Raw genomic sequence first — 18113 nt, 5'->3', positions numbered from 1 at the left:
AGGGTGAGAACCAATAGGAGGCCGGATGAGCAGGAGATGGAGATGAGGACAAAAGTAACACAGAGAGAATACAGGGCCCACTGGGCTATTCTGAGGGCCTTGTGTTTTAGTGGCATGGAGAGCTGTTTTAAAGGGATGACACTGCTGCTCTGTTGAGAATAAACAGGGGAGGGGAATGAGTGTAGAAGTAGAAAGACCTCTCAGGAGCCTGTTGTAATAATCCAGGCTTTGATGATGGCAGCACAGACTAGGGCCATGGTGGTAGAAGTGATGAAAAGCATTTGGATTCTGGATAAATCTGGCTCGATTATATTTGTGGGGTTGAGAAAAAGAAAGGAATCAGGGCTGACTCAGGAGTTTGGGTTCTGAGAAGGATGTAAGGTAAAACAGAGAAGAGGCGGGAAGAGCTGGTTTGGCAGGGAAGCTTGGGGCGTTTGGATGTGTTAGGTTTCAGATGCCTATTGAGAGTGAAAATGTGGCATGAGCAGTCAGGAATCTGACTACACATCAGGAGTCTGGAGTGTAGGGTAAGCTCCAGGCTGGAGGCCAGGCCACAGGAGGGGAGAAAGCATGGACCCCACAACTTGGATATAAGCCCCAGCTTCACTCTGACAGCTAGAAGGGAAGAAAGCTTTATCCAAGTTTTCATATCCTCATCTGCAGAGTGGAGGTGGTTTAACTGACTTGACAGCCAGAGGCACTGCGAGGGTTTAACAGGTTTTTAGCCGAGCCTAAGACCACATTTGTGAAATGTAACGTACAGTGAACAGTAGTCCAGTAGATGTTAGCTCTTCTCAGCTCCTTTCTGGGTTGCCAGACCCTATCATGAGGCCATGATCAACACGGCTCAGAGATCAGTTCAGTTCAGTCACTCAGGCATGTCCGACTCTCTGCAACCCCACGGACTGCAGCACACCAGGCTTTCCTATCCATCACCAACTCCCAGAGCTTACTCAAACTCATGTGCGTTGAGTCAGTGATGCCATCCAACCATCTCATCCTCTGTCGTCCCCTTCTCCTCCTGCCTCAATCTTTCCCAGCATCAGGGTCTTTTCAAATGAGTCAGTTCTTCCCCTCAGGTGGCCAAAGTATTGGAGTTTCAGCTTCAGCATTAGTCCTTCCAATGAATATTCAGGACTGATTTCCTTTAGGATAGACTGGTTGGTCCCTTGCAGTCCAAGGGACTCTCAAGAGTCTTCTCCAACACCACAGTTCAAAAGCATCAATTCTTCAACGCTCAGCTTTCTTTATAGTCCAACTCTCACACCCATACTTGACTACTGGAAAAACCATAGCTTTGACTAGATGGACCTTTGTTGGCAAAATAATGTCTCTGCTTTTTAATATGCTGTCTAAGTTGGTCATAACTTTTCTTCCAAGAAGCAAACGTCTTTTAATTTCATGGCTGCAGTCATCATCTGCAGTGATTTTGGAGCCCCCAAAGTTAAAGTCTGTCACTGTTTCCGTTGTTTCCCCATCTATTTGCCATGAAGTGATGGGACTGGATGCCATGATCTTAGTTTTCTGAATGCTGAGTTTTAAGCCAACTTTTTCACTCTCCTCTTTCACTTTCATCAAGAGGCTCTTTAGTTCTTCATTTTCTGCCCTAAGTGTGGTATCATCTGCATATCTGAGGTTATTGATATTTCTCCCAGCAGTCTTGATTCCAGCTTGTGCTTCATCCAGCCCAGCATTTAGCATTATGTACTCTGCATATAAGTTAAGTAAGCAGGGTGACAATATACAGCCTTCATGTACTCATTTCCCGATTTGGAACCAGTCTGTTGTTCCATGTCCAGTTCTAACTGTTGCTTCCTGACCTGCAAACAGATTTCTCAAGAGGCAGGTCAGGTGGTCTGGTATTCCCATCTCTTGAAGAATTTTCCACAGTTTGTTGTGATCCACACAGTCAAAGGCTTTGGCATGGTCAATAAAGCAGAAGTAGATGTTTTTCTGGAACTCTTGCTTTTTCGTTCAGGAAAATTGTAGCGAGGTTTTTTGGTTTTTTGTTTTGTTTTGTTTTGTTTTGTTTTGTTTTTCGAGTCTTTGAAGGTTTCTATATATAATATGGCATTACAAACAGTGACAGTTTCCCTTTTCCTTTCCAATCTGGCAACTTGCATTTCTTGACTAAGTGCTCTTAGGCTGGTGTTCTTGAGGCAACACTCAGGAGGTCTGTAGGGTTGCCTGCTGCACTTTTGAAATGGAATAGCACTGTTCACCACGACCACCGCCTGCCTCTCCCCCCACCCCCCCGGCCTGATTAGCGTATGAGTTTGCAAGCCCTGGTTTAAAGTATGAGCAGACTGAGCAATTAATGAACTCAATTTGAGGGCAGATTCAGTGTTTACCTAATTCAGAAGTGAACTGAGAAAGAATGTGAGGGAAGTTGAAGCATCAAAGAGGGGTGGTATAGTTACCCAGACTGTTACAGTGAGTGTATTGAGGCTTGATTTCTCAAGGACCTCTTTTATTCTATCATCAGAAAGGAGCCCTCCCCTGCAAACCAACTTGTGCTGAGCTCTGATCCCATCAGAACCTCTGTAAAGTACATCAGGGGTCCAACCTGCTTCCAGTCAACCCCCATTAGCAGTGAACTCACTGCTTGGACTCAGGAATTTTTGCAAGAAGAGGTTCATTTTCTCTTCTTACTTTCGCCTCTCCCTTGCAGAAAAGACAAAAATTCCATGGCACATGCCCCCAGTGTCAGCATTTTTATATTAAGACAGATTTGCCTCCGCTCACTTTGATATAGGAGCTCAGGATCTCAACTCTGTTATTAACAAAACGGATCTTCAGAGCTACTTTAAACAGATGGCATATCCAAAGTGGTTGAAAAATGGTTTACCACGTTCCTTGTGTTCATCCTTCAAGTTCATGGCTGTCACCCATCACCACCTGAGAGTACTTAATGCTCAGGATAACTAAAGGGAGAATAAATCCTGTTTGCTTTGAACACAACCCAGGGTTCAGCATATGTTCCTGTATTGGCCAAGGCTAATCAGCTCTTCCCCCCTCCTCCCCTCACTTGTGCCTGTAAATCAAGAGGCCCCAGGATCAGTCAACACAAAAGAGATAATTAGTAAGTACAAGCTGCTACCTTCATAGATCACCCTGTGCCTCAGATCCAAGCTCATCCAAGAAGCTGAAACAAGCAAAATTACACAAGTATTAGTCACTTTAGCAGAACCTTTTTCACACAAAGCTTATGAGTCTGAATGTTTAAATCTACTCTCCCTGGCTATCGTAAGGATAGCTGAGGTACGAGGCCAGTGGGGAGTGATCTTAGCCATTTTATGATGTTTTCCTTTCCTGGACTAAAATGTGTCTTTGGAACCCCAAGGATCTGAAACAGAAATGGTTTCTTAATGGCATGGTCTTGGCATCAGAGATCTTTAAATACCTTACCCTTCCTCACAGATGTGGCAGCAGCACAAGATGCTACTTTTTTCCACTGGGATGTGCTCCATCCCCTCAGAAGGCCATGGCTTATGCCTTCACTGGTCATTTGTCCAATTGGAAGATTCATTTCCTGCTCTGGCAGGGCACATGGTGAAGAGCATTGCTGCCCCAAGAAAAGAAAGCCTGTTTCTAGTCCAACAAAATAGCCTAGGAACTTCCTTCCCATGTGTTGCTAGTCTGAGACTGCTGGCTTACAGAGAAGTGTTCCGCTCGTGTGTTTATGACTTTGGAGCTGCTCAACTGCATGCTGGCTTTTATTTTTTCCATCACACAATGTTTCTTCCAATTTTTGAGCTTCTCATATCAACCACTTTGCTATTTTTAAGCAGAACGATTCAAAGCCAAAGTAGCTCATCAGAACAGTAAAATCTCACCAGTTCAAGCAAGAAGCTTATACTGTTTAAGGGAGGGAAAGACTAGTATGAGAAGCTAGAGGCCCATTTCATCTTTTGTAAGGTAAAGATGTAGGTAGGGTTGTATAATCAGAGTCCCTTTCTACTCATATTAAAACCACACAAAATCATCATCATTGATTATAAGAAGCATCATGTTTTATGTACCAACAAGAAAATTTTAAAAACTATCACTGGTTAAATCATTCCAAAACACTGTTAAAGATATCCTTGCAATGCATGAGTTGGTTAGATCAGACTTCAAAATCCATTCAGACAAATTCCATTCAGACCTCTCCTGCCCTCTAGTTGTATTGTTTGGCATGAAAGAGCCCCATTCTTTTGGATGATTTTAGTAGCAAAATGTGACACCACTTTTCATCTCCTTGGTGGTATCTTTCTTTCTAAGCAAATAAAGTGTCTGCTTGTCTCTTCACAAGAAAATCGGAAATTGCTGTCCTTCTAATGACAAATATTTACTTCGCCAATGTCAAATTTACATGACACCGCTCTGTTTTTGAGAGTTTCTATTTATACAGTTACTTTTCATTTCAATGCTTAATTGTAATGTAATCTTTTCTAAGACAATGAACAGCATTTAAACTTGACCTAGTACCAAGAGTGGATAAGCTGGACACCTTTGACCATGTTTGCCATGCTCGGACAATGGCATTTGCATCATGACTGCAGCTTGGCAACTGAAGTTTTGGGACCCCATCCATCCCCCATGCACCCTAATCTCAAAGAAGTTAATGTGATAAAACAGGCAACTTAGATGGTTCAATTATGGAAGTGGCTACAATCTGTTGAGAATTTTCCATATATCTGGCAAGATACTAAACTCTTGCCAAGACCTAACATCTAGCAGACTTCACAGCAACCCAAGATGTATGTGCACATTAACAAATTTTGCCAGATGACACAGCTAGGCAAATTTCAGAGCAAAGATTTCCATCCAGACAGAGGCCCTTCTATCCACCAGCTCTATGGTTCTCTCAGGCCGTATCAGTCATGGGCACATCAACTGCAGGCTGCTTTTGATTCTATTCAGAAACATCACTCCAAATAGGCTCTCAAAGTGTTATCTAAAATAGCTCAACCATATCCAGTTTTCTGTAATGAGTTGAAAATAATTTAGAAATTAACATCCATTATATGCAAATAGCTGCTTCTTAAAGGGACTCGCCCATTCAATTTCTGCCTTCATACCACTGGAGAAGGCAATGGCACCCCACTCCAGTACTCTTGCCTGGAAAATCCCATGGACGGAGGAGGCTGGTGGGCTGCAGTCCATGCGGTCACGAAGAGTCGGACACGACTGAGTGACTTCACTTTCACTTTTCACTTTTATGCACTGGAGAAGGAAATGGAAACCCACTCCAGTGTTCTTGCCTGGAGAATCCCAGGGACGGGGGAGCCTGGTGGGCTGCCATCTATGGGGTTGCACAAAGTCGAACATGACTGGAGTGACTTAGCAGCAACCACTGGGAAGCTGGTGTGGCTGTCTATGGCTACATCCTCACCACAGCAATGAAAGAGTGAAATCATCAGCATTTTCTGATGGAAACCTACCTAAGAGCTGAGATGACTTGCCTAATAAATATGGACTTAGATAACTCAAACCTTGGTCTCCCGGCTCTTAGGCTTGTTCTTTAACGTGGAGGGTGAATGGATATAGACCTATTCTTTTTAAAGACTGTGAATGTTGTTTTACTCTCCCAATGTTAGGAGACAAGCACATTTTTAGTGCATGGGAGCCCCTAGTCCCTAGTCCCTCAGAGGTCCTGGCCACTCTGAGACCAGCCCCAAGGCAGGGGACTGGAAGCCAGCAAGCCAGCCTCCAGAGAACCGTGGTGCTGAACAAACTCCTGTGGCTTTGTAATGCAGGCGATTCTATTTCCATGGACAGTTAAATATGGAATCTGGGAGGAGTTTTGTATTTATGTTCAGTGGTTTGGGAAACTAAACCCCAAAGAAAGGACTGAGAGGGTGACTAAGGGTTTTCATGGTCAAGATAAACACCAGCAAGAAGGAATTACCACATTCAAATAGTTGAAGATTGCCAGCCTCAAGCCCTAGTCTTTGTGACCCCATGGCAACTCTCACAGTTTGCATTTCAGGCACCAGGATAGAGAGTGTTTTAATAAAATGCAATAAACAAATTTTAAAAGCTGTTCTCTCAAGTCATTCATTTGTTTGATTGGCAAGTGTATATTGACTTACCTCCATGTGAAAAGAGAGGGGAACCAGGGGCAAGCAAATCAATTTCCGAGGGCAGCAAGCACGTGCACTGGAAGAGCTCCAGCTGAGCGATGTGCAAAGCCTTCTCTGACCTCCTTCTGGCTTTGTTACAGCTGCAAAGGTGCCTCCCACTACGGCCTCACTAAAGACAGGAAGAGGCGCTCTCAGGATGGCTGTCCAGATGGCAGCACCAGCCTCACAGCAACATCACTATCCCCAGAGATTTCCACAGTTCCCACCGTCTCCTTAATGACAGATGAGCCTGGCCTAGACAACCCTGCCTACGTGTCCACAGCAGAGGATGGTCAGCCAAATAGCCCCCTGGACTCTGGCCGGAGCAACCGAACAAGGGGTGAGTCAAATAGGTGGTTGTCCGGGAATGGGCTTCTCTGCCTTGGGACTGCCCTCTGTGAAACGGTCACTGTGGAAAGTCCTAGAAATGTTTTGTTTAAGAGGAAATTGTTCTGGTAGTTTTGGCCACAACCCAACGTCCAGTTCTCCAAAGTGAAATGAAACCACGAGGACTTGAGATCATTAGAAACGTGTGTAATCTGACTTGGTGAAAGGAGTTGAAGTTAGACCTAGTGATTCATCACTCCCGCAGCGTCCATACCTTCCCGCCCAGGAAACCCGAGAAAAGTGCTGTTATATTCCATCCAGCCTAGGAAAAAAAGACAAGCAGATTTTAAATAAACCGTCCATATTTCATTGTAGAAACTGAGAACATACAGATAAGCAAATTGTATCATCCCACCACCTCGAAGTAATCCCCGTTTGCGTTCCGTTGTGTGTCTTACTGGCCGTGTCCATAAAAGAGACCTTCTTCTCTCTTGTCTTCAGCACGGCCCTTTGAGCGATCCACCATCAGAAGCAGATCCTTTAAAAAAATAAACCAAGCCTTGAGTGTTCTTCGAAGGACAAAGAGTGGAAGTACCGTTGTCAGCCAAGCTGACCAGGGACGAGAGGATTCTGAAAATACCACTGTCCTTGATGGTAAGTTGCTCCCCCGTGAGGCTGGGTGTGGCCTGGGCTTCCAGAATGACTCCAGGGGTGATGACAACGGGACTAGCCCTCACTTTCTACAACACCTCTCTTCCTAAGGGCATAAATATTTTTTACCTAGATCACCCTACTTCTTATAAAAGTAACCAAAGGCAAAAATTACTTTTCCCTTTTTTTTTTTCTGGCTACATTGAGTACTTGTTGCAGCTCACTGGCTTCTCTAGTTCGGCATGGGCTTAGTTACTCCACCACACATGGGATCTTAGTTCCCGAACCAGGGCTCAAACCCATATCCCCTGCATTGGAAGGCAGATTCCCAATGACTGGACCATTAGGAAAGTCCCTATTGTTCTCTTTTTACACAGATTGAAGGAAAAGATTTCGGAACCCTTACCTTCAGAATATAAAGAATAATGTAGTTAAGTGAAGAGCAGTTAGAACAGTGCCTGGCACATAGGAAACGCTATATGAGGATTTATTTTTATCACCACCTTGTGTGATGTGTGATTGTGAGGGTTTTCTATGTATTAATTCATGTACTCCTCAACAACTCTATGAGGGAGCTACAATTATCATCCCTGTTTTATAGATGAGGAAACTGAGGTACCAGGCAATTATTTAGTTTGCCCCTTCTGAATTTGGAATCCGAGTAATGTGGCTCTAAAATTCACACAAAGAAAGTTTCTGGATCTTAGATTCTGTGTCTTTTTTTCAATATAAATGGAGCTGAGAAAACACTGTCCTGTTCTTTTATTTTCATCTTACATTAGAACTTCACAGCCGTCATAATAATAACTAAAAGAATTCTTTTGAGCTTTCCTGGGTGCCAGGTAGTGCTCAGGTCGCAATGATAAGAGATGGGGATTGTGATTCTCAGTTTACAGAAGAAACCAAGGTTTAGAGAGACTGGGTAACTAGCCCGAAGTCACTCAGCTGGAAAATGGCAGTCCTGGGGTGTCCACTGGCTCCAGAGCCCATTCGTTTACTCACTGGATTAAAGTGCCCTCTGCTCCTTCAAGGTTGGGGAGTGAAAGAAAGTGAAAGTGTTAGTTGCTCAGTCATGTCGGACTCTTTGAGACCCCATGGACTGTAGCCCACCAGGCTCCTCTGTCCATGGAATTCTCCAGGCAGGAATACTGGAGTGGGTTGCCATTCCCTTCTCTATGGGATCTTCCCAATCCAGGGATCGAACCCAGGTCTCCTGCACTGCAGGCAGATTCTTTTCCATCTGAGCCACCAGGGAAGCCCCCTCGAGGTTGGGGGGTAAACCCCAAACCTCTGTCTTTATCATGCTCTCAGAGAACTTTGAGCAGTTGTGTAAGCCCCGTTCTTACCTCTCTCACCCTGAACATACACTACACGCTCTCACTACTCTCACCGCCATCGTGTAAATACTGTGTCTTTCTCTCACTTCCATGTTGTTGTCCAACTGCACTCTCACTTGCCATCAGCTGGCATCCTAATTTCTCTTTAGGCTTTGCCTCCTCCTGGGAGCCCTCCTTGACTCCCCCAGTCCTCTCTCCTTTGTGTTCTCAAAGCACCTGTATCTCTGTTATAGCAATGTCACCTTTTATTGTAACTCTACCAGTGGGGGCAGGGGTAAGTCTTTGTGTTCTCAAGGCCAAGCACAGTATCTAGTACATAATAGTTTTCACCTAATGTTTCTGCAATGAATAAAAGGATCATAACTTCCTTTCTGCCAGTCTTCCCCCTTATTAAAGGCTCCTTAATTCCATTCCACATAAAGTTTTCTCTTGCCTGAATAAGACTGATTTGCATGTTAATGCAGAAACTTTTAAAAATAAGAGATTACTATGTGTAGGACATTGGCCTAAGCTTTGTGCTTTTTTAAAATTGAAGTATAATTGATTTACAATATCGTATTAGTTTCAGATGTACAACATAGAGAGTCATTATTTTTACAGATTATACTCCATTTAAAGTTATTATAAAATAGTGGCTCTATTCACTGTGCTGTACAATATTTCCTTATAGCTTTATTATTTTGCATAAGCAGTTTATACCTTTTCCCCTGTTGTGTCCCTCTCCCTTTCCCTTTCCCCACTGGGTACCTACTAGTTTGATCTCTATATATGTGAATCTGTTTTTTCATTTGTTTTTATTTTCTAGATTCCACACAGAAGTGATAACATAAAGTATTTGTATTTTTCTATCTGACTTATTTTACTTAGCATAAAATGCTCAGAGAAGTTCATTCTTGTTTATGGCTGAGTAGTATTCCACTGTATACATACCACATCTTCTTTATTCATCTTGATGAACGGACATCAAGTGTCCATTGGACATCAAGTGTCCAATGTTGATGGACACTTAGGTTGCTTCCACCTCTTGGTTATGAACATTGGAGTCCATGTATCTTTTCAGATTAATGTTCCTGTTTTCTTTGGATGTATACCCAGACATGGAATTGCTGGATCATATGATAGTTCTATTTGTAGTTGTTTGAAAGCCTCCATACTGTTTTCTATAGTGGCTGCATCAGTTTACATTCCCACCAACTGTTCCCTTTTCTCTTCATCCTCACCAACATTTGTTATTTGAAGAATTTTTGATGATAGCCATTTGGACAGGTGTGAGGTGATTAACAATGTTGAGCATCTTTTCATATGCCTGTTGGCCAGCTGTATGTCTTCTTGAAAAAAATACCATTTGTATCTTTTCCCCTTTTTAAAGCAGGTTATTTGGTTTTTTTGATAGAATTACATGAGCTGTTTATATATTTAGGCTTAGTGATTTTATATAAGAAACTGCCTGCCAATGCAAGCGACACAGGAAATACAGCTTCAGTCCCTAGGTCAGGAAGATCCCCTGGAGAAGGAAATGGCAACCCACTCTGGTATTGTTGCCTAGGGAATCCCATGGACAGAGGTGCCTGGCAGGCTACAGTCCATAGGTTCACAAAGAGTCGGACACAATTGAAGCAACTTAGGACACACAGAGGACTTTTATATAAAGATTATAAAATCTAGTTCCTGGCTCCAAGGGGTTCATTCAAGACTAAAAGAAAAGAAAATACCATGAAGAGTGAGATATAAATAAATGAAAATGGGGGCCACGAGGAGAGACACACCACTTCCCAATGGGACAGTATAGTCCGTGTAAGAGACACTTATGACCTGGATGGGCACTGGGATCTTGACTGTGTGTTGGGAAGTGGGGGAAGATGAGGTTAAAGCCGGATTAGAAGAGTCCTGGTGGCCATTTAGGAGTCTTGACTTGGGGGCAGTGAACACACCTGAATGCTTTTGCATCAAGTTATAGCAGAATCGAAACTTTATTTCATGAAGGTGAAGATTGCAGCTACATTATGTGTACAGGGGCTTTGCATGGGAGAGAATGAAATTTCCTTTTCTGCTACAGGACCTATTACTTCACAATGGGGGAGGGATTAAGACTCAGTGAGGCTGGTACAGGATTTGTGAGGTAACAGAGATTTCAAAAATGACCTTAGAGTCTCTCTTCAGTAACCCATGGTTAGTGTGGTGAACTTCCATGGTTTGTCCATCCTTTTCATATCAGTAAAGAGATTGGCTTTAATATTTATCAGCCATATGACTTGGATGGTTTACTTGACTCCTCTAAGCTTTAGCTAAAAAAACAGGGATAAAAATAACCTAGTTCCAATCTTGATCTATTGTGAGGACTAAACAAACAAAAATATCATGCAAATTGCTTAGCTGAATGGTCAGCATATAATAAACACTTGGTAAATGATACTATATTTCTTGGTCCTTAAGCAAGGACAAAATATTGGACAACTATTTCTTTTCAGACCAGCACCAAGTGGGAATTAAAAATTTCATTAACTCTTGAAGGTCTCATTATCGTGGCTGTAATTAACATTTTCAGCTGTGACTGAGTATGTCCTTTCAGACTATCAAAACAAACAGCCTTGACTGGTTTAGATTTGGGGGCATGGTTTTTGTAACTCTGTTGGGAGAAAGCATAGAAAGGGAGGGGGAGAAGAGCAAAAATCAGCAGCTTTGATGATTATTTCCAAATCTTTCTTAGCTCAAAATGATTTTTTTAAAGAACTTCCATTCCCTTGTCACCAGGCCTGTTCCAACAAATACTTGTGGATAGCGCCTACTTAAGGTAATCAAAGCAGTTTAAACATTAATTGAACTTGATCACTCAAGCACTGTTAGCACCAGGAGCTGACAGATGAAGACTGCTGCCCACAGCCTTACAACAAAGCCCAATTGCTTACATTAAATCAAATCCCGACGGCAGTCAAGGGCCCATATTGACAACGTCTCTGGCTTCCTCTGGCCACTAAATTTCTTTGTTTATCATGTTCTATAATACTTAGAAATAATTTTAATTCTTTCTGTATCGTTCCTAGAGAGTTGAGTACTTGTTAATGAACTTGGAGTTCATTAGGGAAAATGGACTAAGGTCATGGGTTTTGAAAATAGTCACAAAGAGTGTTTTATGTAGAACCAGGCCTGCAGTTTTGATCTTTCCCAGTGATATAATTAAGGGAGAATTTTAGGGCAACGGCTGCTGTCAGCAGCTACAGGAGACAAAAGTAACCCCATCTTCAATGTCCAGACTCGAGCCTCCAGCATCTGGTGAAGAGCTGCGGCTCCTGCCATGCTAGGTGTTATGTGGCCAGCTGGTGTTGCCTGTACCCTTCTATTCCACCGAGGTGGAGAACCACGCCAGTTGGTACTGCTGGCTCAATAGAGTGTGTGTCTATAGAGCAAGTCCCCTGTGGGCCTGTTGCCAGCTGTGAAGGAGGGAGCCTAACAAGAGCCCCAGGTTCTGACCCGGTTCTGGGGGCCACCACTGAACTACCACCTCTAGCCGTTCATGTCACTTCCGTTCTCCCAGCTCACGCATCCTCACTTGTGAAATAAAGGCTTGACTGTGGCTGACTTTATTTTGGGGGGCTCCAAAATCACTGCAGATGGTGATTGCAGCCATGAAATTAAAAGACACTTCTTGGAAGGAAAGTTATGACCAACCTAGACAGCATATTAAAAAGCAGAGACATTACTTTGTCAACAAAGTTCTGTCTAGTCAAGGCTATGGTTTTTCCAGTGGTCATGTATGGATGTAAGAGTTGGACTATAAAGAAAGCTGAGCACTGAAGAATTGATGCTTTTGAACTGTGGTGTTGAAGAATACTCTTGAGAGTCCCTTGGACTGAGAGGAGATCCAACCAGTCCATCCTAAAGATCAGTCTTGGGTGTTCATTGGAAGGACTGATGTTGAAGCTGAAATTCCAATACTTTGGCCACCTGATGCAGAGAGCTGACTCATTGGAAAAGACCCTGATGCTGGGAAAGATTGAGGGCAGAAGGAAAAGGAGACGACAGAGGATGAGATAGTTGGATGGCATCACTGACTCAATGGACATGGGTTTGGGTGGACTCCGGGAGTTGGTGATGGACAGGGAGGCCTGGCGTGCTGCAGTTCATGGGGTCGCAAAGAGTCAGACACGACTGAGCGACTGGACTGAACTGAACTGATGGTTGTCAAACTGCACAGCCTGAAATGATCTTCTGTGTGTGGGCTCAGGGGATGGGGGCAGGGTAACCTGTGAAAGACTTTCCAGGGTAAGGGTCCTCACTGAAAATGTAAGGTTTGGAAACCCCAGCCTAGATCTCTGAATCTCCTTCTGGCTCTGAATTCAGCAATGCAAGCGGATCAGGGACGAACACCTTGACACCACCAGCTGGGCCCGGGGGGTTCCTGATTGTGAATTAGGCCGTTTGACTTCCCTTCCCTGACAGCAGGGGTGGGGAGAGAGCCTGCTTTTCAGTGAGACTGAAAGACAGGGCCTCCCAGGAGGAAACCTTCAAAATAATCAGAAAGAGCAGAACAGGTTTGTTCTGTTTTTTCGCCTCGGTAAGTAAGTGAGCAAACTGTGGTTCATTCCATAATGACTGTTCATTCATTCCTCTTTACTCAATAAACATGGGACAAAGTCTCCTGTGTACAGAGGTCTGTGCACAGACCTAAGAAACAAGGATCTTAGAGTCCAATGGTGGGTATAAGAAATGGCCATGAGTAATAATAATAGTAATAGAAGGCTCAGTGCCCTGAGAAATACAGCTTTGTGGGAAATAGGAAGTTGAGAGAAAGTGGGGGAGGAGGGAGGAGGGCAGAATTTAATTGGAAGGGATCATTTCATGCAGGCCTTGAAGGAAAAATTGGGTTTAGGCCTAGGATGGAAAACATTCCAGGCAGAGAAACTTATGCTGGCTCAGAGGCAGGAAGATGGAAAACATGTACAAAGAATGATGAATAGTTTAGTTTGGCTGGAACCAAAAGCCTGGCAAGAAGAGAAGTGGTTGGAAATGGCCGTTGGTGGGTGTCTTAAATAAACACTGTCTTTGTCCATTTTAGTCTTTCCAAGGTTGTATCACCTGATTCCAGATGGTGAAATTACCAGCATCAAGATCAATCGAACGGATCCCAATGAAAACCTCTCCATTAGGCTTGTGGGAGGCAGTGAAACCCCTCTGGTCCATATCATTGTCCAGCACATTTATCGTGATGGGGTGATAGCCAGAGATGGCCGGCTCCTGCCAGGAGACATCATCCTAAAGGTAGAAACTATGGCTGTGGAGCCATGATAATGGGCTTAATAAGAGTCACTTCTGAGCAAATCATTGGCTGCATGGGTTAGGGTTATGATGGGTGAGTGGTTGGACAAATAAGTAAAACACTAACATAAATGTGGAACAGTCACTTTCCATAGTTATTAGGTTGATATGACTCTTCATACAAGATTAGTAATTTGCAGTAGGTCCCTAACCCTTCTGTCTGTCTTGTGCTTCTGACCTCTTTCTCTCTCTCTATAAATACTATCTCTATATCATTTTGTCTCTGTTCTCCTCCTTCCTCTTCTCCTGTCTTCCCCCTCCCCTAACTTTCTCTACCTCTTCAGTCTTCTTTTCCTTCTTCTCCCTCCTCATTCTTCCTCTCCTATCCCTTTCTCCTACTTTAAGTAACAATAACATCAAACAATATAAAACTGTAGCATATTAAGTTGTTTTTAGAACAGATTACTGGAACATTTTGTATTTTATCTAATCACTCACATTCACACACTCCCCTAAAGTAAATTTCCTATAGCTTAATGACCCTTCAGCAAAGAAAAAAAATCCCTAAGCTATTCAGCCAACCCACAGACATTCCAGGGGAGACAGGTGGTGGAACAGAACGCCTTAGGCATTACTGTCCTCTGTGGCTTGGCCGAGGGTAAGGATGCTCGGGAAGAATTTTCAGATGAAGAGAAAGGACAAAGGAAGAGTTGTTCATCAGACAGAAGTCTAACATGTGCCAAAAGTGATAAGGAAGAATCCCTCCCTTGGTCATATATTTCCTGTCTGACCCTCAGATGACAGTTTCATCCTATCCTTTCTGGGTTGCTGACAGGCCAGCTCCTAACACATTATGTGCTATTTCTCTGGCAAAGAAATTCTTATTTTTTGGAATAAGAGGAGAAAGAATTTGAAGCAGTTATTGTAGAAACACTGATATTCCCACTGGCCTCCAAGATGGAGTACGAGGCAGGGCCCGTCAACCTCAGGGGATGATTGGCCATGCAATTAGCAACACTCTATATGGCTTTCCTCCAGTTCTATGGAAGCTATGCTGCCTGGGAGGGTTGCATAAGGAAAACATTTTGATTCTTGTGGCCTTCAGCTGGCACTTGCAAGCAAAAAAGCTGCCAGGACTGTTCAGCAGGCGACCCTGACTTTCTCTTGGCCTGGGTGTGATGGGGAAAGCTGGACATGGGATAAGGTGACAGAGCAGAGCAAGGCCTTTGAGCTCACCTGCGCTTGAACAAAGGTTCTGAGCCTTGTCCACGTGCAAAGGAGCCTCCGTGCATCCCTGGAGATGCAGCAGAGGACGGGCAATTGCACGCGCAGGCAGGCCCGGGAAAATCTCACTCCGCGACTCTTCTAACAGTTGGCTGCCAAGTGCGAGAAATCTTCCCAAACCATAGAAATTCAAGAAGGTTGTTTCTCTTCTGTGGGGCCTCCTTCCTTAAGAACAGTGCAGTGCTGCTGTGAAATTATTTTCTTCCCAAGCAGTGATCACCACTGGGGGCCGAAGCCTTGAGGCTGGGTCTGCCTAGAGTAATTAAAACCAGAAAGCCCCACACAGCCTCAGTCCCACAGATTATTAGTAAGGCACAAATGAGTGGGCCGAGCTGGAGGACATTTGAGCAGTTTAATAAAGGGACCCAGCCTTTCAGTAAAAGAGCCTAGAAGCTTCCATTTACATCAGTTCATTTGAAATAGTACAGAGATTTTTTTCTCTTTTGTTGAGAATATGTGTCACACACATTCACACACTTGCCAAAACACAAATACATGTATGTACACATACATTCTCTGTGTCACACACACACACACACACACCAATGAAGCCTAGAAATTCCACTACAGGTTACCTAGGGAGAAAAATTCATTTGGAGATGTTTGGAAAGAAAATGTCAACTCAGTTTGATTTATTTTTTTTATTTTTTTTTCTCAGTTTGATTTAAATAGCACTTTAACATAATCATTAATCAAAAATTTTCTTTTCTTCTTTGGCCTTCTCCCACTTTTTCTTCCTTTTCCTTCCTCCCTCAGCCAAAAAACAAGTTTAGCAAGCAACAGAAATGAGGGTTAGGACCATCTAAATAAACTTGAGGGCCTATGTAAGGACAGGGCTGAGAAAAGATTCTGTCTGCTGAGACAGAGAGTTGAAAAGGTGTGCAGGTAACAGTGGAGGAAAGCTGGGTTACAAGTCCTATTGAAAGATGGGGTATTTGGGCATTTGGACAGAGAAGAAGGGGACAGAGCAGGTGGTCTTTTAGGAAGGGCCTTGGGGGGTCTGTAGGCAGGGCCTTTTAGGCAGGATTGTGGCAGGTGGAGCTGATGGTTCGGTGGCTCCAGATTCGAGGTCGCCTTCCTCTAGGTCAACGGGATGGACATCAGCAATGTCCGGCACAACTACGCCCTGCGCCTCCTGCGGCAGCCATGCCAGGTGCTGCGGTTGACCGTGCTCCGGGAGCAGAAGTTCCGGAGCAGGACAGACGGACAGCCCCTGGATACCTACGGGCCCCGGGATGACAGTTTCCACGTGATCCTCAACAAAAGCAGCCCGGAGGAACAGCTTGGAATAAAACTGGTGCGCAAGATGGATGAACCTGGGGTGTTTATTTTCAACGTGCTGGACGGTGGCGTGGCAGACAGACACGGCCAGCTGGAGGAGAATGACCGTGTGTTAGCCATCAACGGGCATGACCTTCGGTACGGCAGCCCAGAAAGCGCAGCTCATCTGATTCAGGTAGGTCACAGAGGCTTACAAGATCCTGGTCAGAAACTGCCAGCATGAGCAGGAATGCTCATCATCTTGATCCACCTACCCTGTCTCTACCCCGGGTAACGCACAGTGCCTCCTTTTCAGAGTCAAGAGTGAAGGGCCAGGTAAGAACATTGCTCCAGCAAATGACGTCTCAGGGTCATGGGCATTCTGTTGCCAGCCATCCAGTCTAACTGCAGGTAGACACATTGGGCTCTGTTGCAGCCTCACCAGGTTAAGATCACTCAGGGTCAGCAGGGTTGCATCATCCTTGTACCCAGTATGGTAGTCACAGACCTTCAGTTCAGTTCAGTTCAGTTCAGTTCAGTCGCTCAGTCATGTCTGACTCTTTGCGGCCCCATGAATTGCAGCACACCAGGCCTCCCTGTCCATCACCAACTCCCGGAGTTCACTCAGACTCACGTCCATCGAGTCAGTGATGCCATCCAGCCATCTCATCCTCTGTCGTCCCCTTCTCCTCCTGCCCCCAGTCCCTCCCAGCATCAGAGTCTTTTCCAATGAGTCAACTCCCTGCATGAGGTGGCCAAAGTGCTGGAGTTTCAGCTTTAACATCATTCCTTCCAAAGAACACCCAGGGCTTGGGGTCATGCAAATACACTCTGAGAACATCCACATAGAAGCTGGGCCATGTGCCCTTCAGTGATCTTGTGGACCAGAAACCATGGTAGGATTGGCTAAAGTTGAGCCCCTCTCCATGGCTAAGTCCAGCCCCCTTCAAAAGCCCATGGGAACTCAAATATTAGCCTAAGGAAGCCCTCTGTAAGAGAGGCGTATAAATTATTATTACTCAGGCAAATAGAGCTCATGACAGCCTGACATTGGTTCAAACTAGTTCATGCTCCTGACAGGCATGATGCCACCAAGCCCCAGCATGCATCTTATTAACTTCAGCTGGATGACCTTGAGTTTTTGTTGTTGGTTTTCTTTTTAAATTGAAGTATAGTAGATTTACAATGTTGTGTTAGTTTCAGGTGTACAGCAAAATGATTCAGTTTTACATGTATATATGTACATGTTCAGTTCAGTCACTCAATCGTGTCCAACTCTTTACGACCCCATGGACTGCATGCGTACCTATATAATATATTTTATATATGTATAAAATCTATTCTTTTTCAGATTCTTTTCCCTTACAGGTTATTACAAAATATTGAGTATAGTTCCCTGTGCTGTACAGTAGGTCCTTGTGATTTAATATATATTTATATATATATTTATATTTATTTTATAATATTTTATAATATTTATATTATATATATATTTATATATATATAGTGGTTATATATGTTAATCCCAAACTCTTAATTTATCCCTCCCCTCTCCTTTGGTAACAATAAGTCAGTGGATTTATTTGTTTTGTAAATAAGTTCATTAATATCTTTTTTTAGATTCTACATATTAGCAAAATCGTATGATATTTGTATTTTTCTGTCTGACCTCACTTAGTATGATAATCTCTAGGTCCATCCATATTGCTGCAAATGGCATTTTTAAATTCTTGGTTGTGTGAAAAAAGTAATATTTTTCACTTTACTTAGTGGGGTCTAGAAATTCTTCACAGAGAAGGAAAATCTTGAACTGGGGTTTTGAGGGATCAGAAGGGGTTCTCTAGGTGGCTGAGGCAGGGAGGGTCATTCTAAGGAGATACAACACAAAAGAATG

At 43.7% G+C, this 18113-nt stretch overlaps 1 protein-coding gene across 2 annotated transcripts in view; it reads left to right on the top strand.

Annotated features, from left to right (window-relative positions):
* LNX1 (ligand of numb-protein X 1) overlaps positions 1-18113 on the top strand; it is a 186362-nt gene that overhangs the window by 143324 nt on the left and 24925 nt on the right. For both annotated transcript variants that reach the window (XM_027544502.1, XM_027544503.1), the window contains 4 exons: positions 6209-6447; positions 6936-7088; positions 13476-13678; positions 16044-16415. In XM_027544502.1, coding sequence (XP_027400303.1) covers positions 6209-6447; positions 6936-7088; positions 13476-13678; positions 16044-16415 — 967 coding nt within the window. The remainder of the gene's footprint in view (positions 1-6208; positions 6448-6935; positions 7089-13475; positions 13679-16043; positions 16416-18113) is intronic.

This window comes from Bos indicus x Bos taurus, chromosome 6 (assembly GCF_003369695.1).
Source record: "Bos indicus x Bos taurus breed Angus x Brahman F1 hybrid chromosome 6, Bos_hybrid_MaternalHap_v2.0, whole genome shotgun sequence".
Lineage (NCBI taxonomy): Eukaryota > Metazoa > Chordata > Mammalia > Artiodactyla > Bovidae > Bos > Bos indicus x Bos taurus.
Note: the sequence above shows the minus strand (reverse complement) of the source record. Positions and strands in the feature narration are given on the sequence as shown.